Source organism: Parasteatoda tepidariorum, chromosome 6, assembly GCF_982258835.1.
Source record: "Parasteatoda tepidariorum strain Cologne lab strain chromosome 6, Ptep-v5.0, whole genome shotgun sequence".
Lineage (NCBI taxonomy): Eukaryota > Metazoa > Arthropoda > Arachnida > Araneae > Theridiidae > Parasteatoda > Parasteatoda tepidariorum.
In genome coordinates this window covers 100,834,146-100,843,878 of record NC_141760.1, presented here as the reverse complement: position 1 = coordinate 100,843,878, position 9,733 = coordinate 100,834,146, and the positions used below count along the sequence as shown (strand labels likewise).

The 9,733-nt window shown below is 31.2% G+C and overlaps 1 protein-coding gene across 1 annotated transcript; it reads right to left on the bottom strand.

Annotated features, from left to right (window-relative positions):
• Positions 1 to 381: 381 nt before the first annotated feature.
• LOC147808241 (uncharacterized) lies at positions 382 to 3,549 on the bottom strand. The gene is made up of 2 exons (XM_087166661.1): positions 3,091 to 3,549; positions 382 to 1,288 (listed from the first exon to the last, which is right to left on the bottom strand). The coding sequence occupies exons 1-2, from the start codon at positions 3,127 to 3,129 to the stop codon at positions 881 to 883; spliced, it is 447 nt and encodes a 148-aa protein (XP_087022787.1). The 5' UTR covers positions 3,130 to 3,549; the 3' UTR covers positions 382 to 880.
• Between the last annotated feature and the right edge of the window lie 6,184 nt (positions 3,550 to 9,733).

The window sequence follows — 9,733 nt, the reverse complement described above, 5'->3', positions numbered from 1 at the left end:
AGCGACAGTAACACGGAAGTTTAATAAGTAAAAACCGCCTGTGTAGATAACACCATCCATAGAAAAAGCTTTATCCTCTTAAAAAAAAAAAAAAAAATTGTCTGTAGCAGTGTAAATATATGTGTAATAACAAATGTAAATATCGCAGTGTGGCACATATAAATATATATGTCATAACTAATAAAAAGTTTTGAATGAATAATTGGTACTTTATTTCTTTTATTAATATTTTATTTATTTTATTTTTTATTTATTTATTTATTTATTTATTTATTTTTTTTTTTGAAAACTAGCTAGAAATGGTCTTATTAGGAATGGTTTATTATGAAAATTGTTTTTCATTTTTCTAGAGTACAAACAGTCTAGAAAATTTTTCAAGCGCTTTTTCTTTTATTTTTTGCTTATAACACAATGGTGACGCTTGGTGGTGCATTCCACAACAATCGTTTTGTGAAAATCATGTTGACAATATTGATCAGAAATCAACAACGTTTATAAAAGCTGAAAGATATTGATCGACATTTAAAATTGTTTTTTGTTGTTGTTGTTTTTTTTTTTTAAATTTCGAAAAATGTCTTTTTGGGATATCGCACGAAGAAGTTTAGTTTGGGGATATTTCCGTATCGTGATCTGTTGCGCCAACTATAATCGCCAAGGTGCCAAATAGATTTCAAACTTGCAATTAAAACAAAACGTGTAGATGTTTGCCCGGGGATGGCTGCGAGTTATACCTTTCGAGCTGGCCCCTTTCTGTGATGTATTTTTTTTCTTTTTTTTAAGTTTCTCGCGGGGCCCCTGCACGGAAGTTTCCAAGACTTAGCGATTATTCTGCCACAGATCACGATACGGAACTCCCCCCTTTAGTTGCATCGATAAAAAATTAGACATGTATAAAATAGTATAACTTACTGGATATGGAAGCCGCTTGAGGAGGAGACGCTGAACTGGCAGGCTGTGGAGATGTAGGACTGGCAGGCTGTGGAGATACGGGACTGGCAGGCTGTGGAGATACGGGACTGGCAGGCTGTGGAGATACGGGACTGGCAGGCTGTGGAGATACGGGACTGGCAGGCTGTGGAGATGTAGGACTGGCAGGCTGTGGAGATGTAGGACTGGCAGGCTGTGGAGATGTAGGACTGGCAGGCTGTGGAGATGTAGGACTGGCAGGCTGTGGAGATGTAGGACTGGGAAGTAGTGGAGATGTAGGACTGGGAAGTAGTGGAGATGTAGGACTGGGAAGTAGTGGAGATTTAGGACAGGGTGGCTGTGGAGAGCCAGGTCTTTGTACCTGTAGAGAGGCAGATATTAGTGGCTGGTTATGTAGAACAAATAATTGGGATTCAATCCCAATTATCTACAGCTGAAAATAAATCTTGAATACTGTTATTTATAGTTGGGGGGGATACTTTAAACCTGGAGATGTCACGTGTAGATCAACTAATCAGGTTCGACACAGCCATGGTGTCACCTTCAGGTATCTAATCAAATTCGATACAGAAATTGATTCACAGCAATAATAAATCTCACCTTAAAGGCTGTGACTTTAAGAAGCCAAGCACAACCAAGTGATTAGACACAACCATGTATTTTCATGCGATTGTATTTTCAAATTTAAAATCAGCAATATTACCATATATTCTCTTGTCATTTAACCATAAAAATTTGTATTTTGTTATATAAAATTAGGTAGTAATTTTATGTGATATGTGACGAGTATGTGATAAGGAAATTTCCAATATATTACACCCCAAATTTATAAATGCTAGGTTTATAACTACATATGAATTTTATAAGAAATGATTAAAGGAAAAAACGCAAAGGATAAAATAGTTCTCAAAACTTTCCTTTCTTCTCGACGCTACGATAACGACTACTGATAAAGCATGTATTTTTTTCAAACATAGCACTAACATAGCACTATTTTTTTCAAACATAGCATAACATTTTCAAAAATGAGATTTAAACATTTTTTGTATCATGTTAGCATTCTTAGCTTAAAGTAAATTAAATTGAATATTGTTAAGTCTACACAATTTACATATGAAATAAATTTAAAATTAGGTATATAATTCTGCTGATATTTAAAGCAACAAATCAGATTTATAATTAAAAATAATAAATGATTATAAAAAATATCTTTGAAATGAAAAAAGTATAATGAGTGAGCATAAATATAAAGATTTGTGATTGTCTATGCCTTTAGTAATATGATATCTTCGTTTTCTAGCATTTTTAAAAAAAATCTGGTTTTTTTTTTTTTTTTTAGTTATTCTATGCAAAAGTTAATCACGTTTATTCTTGTCTAAATAAAAGGGAGAAAAAAATTTGATTTCTTCGAGAAGATTAAAAGATCTGTCTCCAGAAAAGGAAATTTTATTTTTAGTGAATATTGATTACATTGACTTTCATTCATAACAAAGTTTTAGTTTTTTTATCAAAGATTAATTTTCCTTCATCATAAGAAATTAATTTAAAATATGGGTACAATTAAAGCAATCATTGAGTAAAAGTTTCAGTGCCGCGATCATAATCTATGATTATTAATAAAGTAAGGGGAATCCATTAAAAATATATTCATATAAGAAATATATTATATCATATCAAGTTAAAAAAAATTTCTCCAGGCAAGTCTGAAATTCAGTTTCGCATCCAGTAATATGGATAAATGTTTACAATATTCAGATTTTTTTATCGCCATTTACACTTGGCTGTCGATATGAAAACTCGTCGTTAGCACATTTCCCGAGTGGAGCAATTAGTGAAACTAGTACTTGAGGTTATAAAACAGAATTTGGACATTTTTAGATAACGAACGGAGTGTGCTGTGGTAAAAAAGAAAAAGCACTCTGGCGTAATTATGGTCATAATTTTGAAATATTTCGTTGATGGTTATATGAAATTATAAAATTCAGATAACAAAAATCATACTTAATGTTCACAATGTTTCTCTGTGTATGAATTTCATGTGACGCGTCAGCATGGGCAAAAAAAAGAAAAGGATGAGAAATCATAGTCAGAGAAAATATGTATTTCCGTGTCTACAAATGTTTTAATTAAATAGAATGATATTAAAGATAGAGGTGAACCTACATCAACTTCTTCAGTTTCTTCTTCCGGCAGATTGTCCATAAGTAGACTATTTTCTAGCGATAGTCTTTCGATTTCTAACTCCGCTCTTTCGAGCCTTTCTTGCAGACTCCTCTGTATGAAAAGAAATTATTTGGATAAGATTCACACTCAATAAAGCCATGAGTAATGAACAGCTTTTAAAACTGCATTCAAAGAAATAAGATACTGTTTATCATATTAGACTGCAAACAAATTATTATTTAGTAGCGAGGTTAAGAAATAGATTCAGCATTTTGTTTAATGTCGAACCAGCAATTATGCCAAATTTTATGTCAACCCGATGCAACTTATTTAAGCTGCTTGCCATATGGTTAATGACTGACAAATGAGATGGTCGGTATTATCAAACACACATATGTGCTTACTATAAAAGCGCTGTAAGTCCGAAGGACAGATGAGACGGACGGTATAAGCAAATACACATATGTGCCTAAACATATAACCAAAAAAGTCTAAAATATAACTGCATGACGTCACTGAGAATAAACATTTTGATTATGATGGGTTACCAAGAAGGAAAATAATGGTATGTAATCAACAAAAGTCTTTTGGAATGAGCAACGGAAAAATAAAGAAAAATATTTTTTTTCATTTTGTAAACAAAAAAAGATAATTTCTTCTTATAAACAGAAAAGGTTCGGATAGTCAGAAGGCGAAATAATATTTTCTTTTTCTCGATGAGCACCGGGGTTGTTGTTGTTGTAGTTCATTTACGTCGCACTAGAGCTGCACAATGGGCTATTGGCGACGGTATGGGAAACATCCCTGAGGATGATCCGAAGACACGCCATCACAATTTTGATCCTCTGCAGAGGGGATGGCGCCCCCGCTTCGGTAGGCCGACGTTCTGCACGCGAAGTCGAGCTCTTTACGGTAGAACAGTTTAACGAGGACCAATACCGCACATTTTCGGTCCCTACGCAGACTGGTCCAAGTGGTCACCAACCCGCACACTGACCGCAGTCAGTGATGCTTGATTTCGGTGATTTGCTGGGAACCGTGTCTTAACGATCAGTCAGTCCACTGCGGGACTACCGGAGTTAAATTAAGATTTGTTCTGCAAGAAATAGACTTTTTCAAAATTGCCCTGTTTTGTATAATATTGTTATTTGAAATAGCATAAACATTTATTTTCCTCTAATAAATGCTACAATAGCAGAAAACTAACAAATTTAATTTTTTTTGTTTGTCTTATTGCAAATTTACAAATTCATGCATCATTAATATCAGCTTTTCGACGGTGCGGTTGGAAAATTTTGTCATAGTTACGGAAATCTCAAAAAATGCCGTACTCGCTGCACCAAGTTTATAATGTTAATAAATTATAGATAGCTTTAAACAGAAATTGTTTTGTATCCAATATGTACCTAAATTCTATTACATGCCACGCACAAAATGTGTAATAAAGTTTAAAATTATTAATTCGGCAAAAACCTAGTAATACAGACTTGCGTACAATATTAAAATAGAATTTCTCACTTGAATTGTTGAAAAAAAGAATTCCGACAAATTGATAAGTTTTATTTATGAGGAAACAGTGATTGAGAAAGAGATTTTTGTTCCATTCTTCTTTTGTTTGAAATGGATTAAAATTTCAGGATGAGAGGAATTAGGGAACTGTAGTTAATCAATCATTTCAAAATGTTTAATTCATACACTGTTAGTAAATAATTTTAGTTTTCGAAGAGACAATATTCAAAACTATCCAAGCAATTTCGTCTAAATTCCGTATCTTTGTTTTCTAAAATAATATAGTTTGAAATGAAGTAGTAAATTTCATACCTTTCATTCCTTGCATTAAAAATAAAATAACAATTGTTTATGGTTTTTTTTAATTCTTTTTGCTTATAAATTTTTTTTTTAAATTTTTTATAATCAAGTGCGAGAAATATTTGACTTGCTTTTAATAGTTTAAATATGACACAACATGTAAAGATTAAAAGGTTGAAATTTTTAACCGTTTTATTTAACTAAAATTACATTTTCAAAATACTGGCCATGTTTTGCGAAACGAAAATCCACCGAGAAAAAAGTGTGACTTAATTTTATCAAAACTTCTAGTTTTAATGAAATATAATAAAATAATTCTTACGTTTTCAGCTTCCATGGAGGAAAGCGAATTACGTAGTTCCGAATTTTCAGAAGAAAGTATCTGAAAGAGAAATCGAAAAATCTTTACTTGCATGAGAATTCAGGTACAAATTCTGCGTGCATAAACAAAGAAAAAACTATTTTTGCACTTGGAGCAAATAAATTGACATTTATTATAAGATCTTAAATTTTGTTATAAAACATGAAAATCAATATGTAATATGAGCATATGAAAGAATTACGATGTCTGCCCAAGAAAACCATTAAATAACAAGTTTAGTTTTTGCTAGACAAGCATGTCCAAAACAGAAGAATTACTAACACAGAAGAATTTGATGAGAACAGCAAAGGAAGAGATGAACACATAAAATTTAAGGTCCGTGAACATTTATTTCAAAACAACTCACAATGTATTTAGTAGAAAATATCATTGATAAAACAATTACCATTGGGAATGCCATTTAATAGAAATGGATGACAAGAGAATAAAGAAATAAGAGGTGTCATGCATAAGATTAAAAAAAATAATAAAACGAGAAATTTAACTATAGAAAGAGATCTTCATATCGAGAAAGCTTAAATTCAAGAGGGTCTTTAATATAAAAAAAAATTAAAGGTAAAAATGAAGCTATTAAAATTACAGAAATTAATTTCACAGATTTAATTTAAAATATAGGCTGGCTGAGAAATAAAACATAAATCTCGGAGAAAAAAACTGCCCGAAGGCTTGAGAAAAGAGAATTCCTTAACTGGTGTGTGGGACCAGAAAAGTTACAGCCAATTAAATTTAAAGAAGAGTTTAAAAATTAAAGGAAAGAAATTGGTTAGTTAGCCCCCCTAAGAAATAAAAGTAAAAAAGGAGGAGGGGTTGATTCTCCCCCACAGGAAGACCACGTTGACCATTAGGGAGGTCAACAAGAAAGTTAAAATAAAATTGCTATATTGAAAAAAGGAATTAAGTTTTTAAAAAAATTAAACGCTTAGGTAAAATTAAAGATTAAATTGTCACTTTACATTAAGTGTGACAGTTATCATTTTGTTTGATGAATAGCTCACGATTACCTTTATTTCACTCATTTTAGTTTTTAAATTTAAATTGTAAACCAGCATTGTTTTTCATGAAAAAATAATTAAAAATGAAAAATATAGGTATTACTTTAATATGAAACAAAATAACAAAAAGCAAGAAATGGTTCAGCTTACAACACATCATAAAAACGGAATTTGATTTTAAAAAAAAAATGGCCAAATCATGATAAAAGCAACAGCTAAAACTGCACAGAATGATTTTTGTTTTCATTTTTAGTATTTCGCAAACGCATTATTTAAGAGTATTTTAAACCAAGCATTTTCTCTCTTTTTTTTTTGAAAAATTTCTTTTGTAATTTAGTTTAAATACGTGTCTTGAATATATTCATGCAAGAAAACGTGTTGTTCAAAATGCATTCCCCTTCGGAGCATATTATAAATATTAAAATGCTTTTAAAAAACTTATTGCACTAAAATATAAAAACTTCAGATTTTGAATGAACTCAATAAAATAAGAAAAAGGCAACGGCACATCGTGAATAACGTTTGATCTAATGATTAGATTTTGACACACTGCATCCCCATCAGAGGTTATAGTGCAGGCAAAATTTTAAGTTTTAAAACAAATACGCACTTTTTCTTAATTAATATCTTTTTTCTGACCAACTCTGAAACACAGGCCACAATCTGTTAATCCCAATAGTTTGTTTAGGATTAACAGATTGTGGCCTGTGTTTTAGAGTTGCTCAGAAACGAATCAATCAGACGAATCAATCAACGAATCAGTTCGCGATTATCACGAGAACTTGTTAGGTTCGCACGCAATTAGTTTATCCGAAGTAATTTCTTCCTCAAAAAAAAATTCTTATCATTTGATAATGAATTACAAGGTATACAAATTTTTAGATTTATTTATTATTTATTTATTTTCAAAAATGTAATTCTTTTCGGCAAAATTTTACCGAAATATTGCGAATAATTCTCGAGAAATCGAATTTTAAACATATTACTTTTCTTTAAATGTGATTTCATTTTATTTTATAACCATCGTTGAACAGCCGACTCAATTTTGAGTTAATGACTACCGATGATCAATTCTATGACCTTGAAATTTTGAACCCAATCCAGAAGACAAAGAAACTCCTAGATGAAGTAATACTTCATCTAGGAGTTCCTTTGTCTCCATTCCATTTCCATTAAGGCGAAAAATTTGCCTTCAAGCGCTTTATCTTCTGAGCCAGCAAGGCTCTAATATATGATTTCTTAGTATCATTAAGATTGAGTCGTGAAAATCTAATCAATAAATCAGAAGTAATCAAAAGTGGTTTTTTTTATTTTATTTTTTTTACTCGTACTGAATATAAGGCATACTTTACCGCATATCAGCGATATTTTTTTTAAAATTTGAATAGAAAATATCTTCAAATTTGTATGTTATTGTAATGCATTTAGCTATGTTATTACGAATTTAGGAAGAAAAAAAGAGAGAATATTCTTTGCTTACTGAATTTTCTTCCTCAATTCGGCTGCAGTTGTGTCTGTCAAAACACACCTCCCTAAAATAGAAGCAGAGGATTTTAAAAAAGGAAGTTTTTTTTTCAATAATTAACGAAGCATTATATACATTACTATGCAATCGGAAGTTGGAAGCAACTTTAACAAATATATAAATAATAATTTGTTAGATTCTGAATTAAGGACAAAGATCTTTTCAGTCAAGTTCAAATTCATAAACAAAAAAAGGTTTCTTTTTCAAACAGGACGTGAAATTGGCAGTTTTCAGAGTTTCGTAGCTTTGGTTCTACTGGAACAATACCAGTAAAACTAAGCTTTTTTAGTTTCTAAGTTTGCTACTGAAAAAAATTAATTTAAAATTTTTTCTGACATTGTAATAAAGTATAAAGAAAAATACAAATGTCAAAAATATCAAAAACTAGAGCAAAATATTTGGAAAATCTATATGATCACCAGGTCTGAACCCTTTAGACTTTTAGTAGCGGGAAACCTCAGCAATCAAACAATGATGCGTACTTTCAGAAGTTTGCTGTGCTTCAAAGCACATTATTGACCGACTAAAAAAAAGAAAAAAATATCCTGTTATTCTGCTACTTTTACGCAGTTATCTTTCTATTTATTTAGCGCAGTTTGCTAGCAAACTGGGGCATACATCATCGCGTGATTCTCCCTTTTTCTGAAGGAAACAATCTCTTTCTGGATAGAGTGGTAGACATCGATGCGATTTTCCTTCATTATATCTAGGACTGTCGAAATCGTTTTATTTCTGACTTTTTTAACAGGTGATAAAATAGTTAATTTCAGCAATTCATGGCCCATATAGGCCATATTTAGGTTATTTTTTTCTTCTTCAAAACACAGGTAGTTAAAGTACAAAGGATAAGCTAAGAACATCACTGTACAATTTAATTCCATCATAGTCTTTAAATTTTACTCGGGTGCATAAATTAAAGAATGTAATAAAGCTGTAAAATAAAAGGATTTGAAATATTTTAAATTTAAATAACATAATAAAAAAAATTCCGACGTAAAGTATTATAAAATTGATTTTACTAGGCTATTTTAAGACATGGGAATAATCAAGGAAAAATAAACTGAGAAAAGAAAAGCAAGAGATTTGAACGGTATGATCAAATTGTTCACAATAACTATTTTTGGAATTTATTTGCATTGAAAATTAACTTTCAAACTTTGTTTTTTTGAGTTTCTTGAGTTACTAACTATAAGCTAAAAATGGCTGTTTTCTTAACTTCTGAGTTAATATGTCATTTACCTGTCATTCAGAATTCGGTGAATTTCAATTTTTGTTTTCTTGAGCAAAATATCAATAAACAACACTGTTGTTAGTAAAATATTAATGAATGTAACTAAATAAATATACAAAAAAAAATTACGAATTGTCATGTTTTCAAAGAATCATCCATAAATCAGTCATTGGAAGCAAAATATTGTCAAAAAGGAAGCAAACAAATGACAGGGAAAATAAACTTACTGCGGCACTTCTACGTTCCGCTCGCACACTTCATCAGGGTAACGCTTCACGATGACAGAAGCTCTGCGATCCTCTGGTCTCTACAAAATACAAAAAGAATGAGATTGCTAGCAGAGCCAAACTACGTGTTGGTTTACTCAATGGCAGTTATCTAAGATTCACAAAATTTAATGAAGACTAAACCAAAGAAATATTTCCCTTTCAAAACTTTCCTAAAGGAGCGACAATGTAGCAGAGATGCTCCGGCAAAATATTTTAAAAACCGTAGGGAACTAAAAGCTAAAATTTGCAGACTTTTGGTTCATTTCGCTTAATTTCTAAAACGCGCAACATGACTAAACTGTTACAAATTGGCGTAGCCTTTGAATCACTTAGAAGTAATAAAAACCCGATAAATCGAATGACCTAGAATCACACATTAAAGGAATACCACTCGAAAATATTTAACCGGATCTGTCAGGAACACTGTAGCAGTAC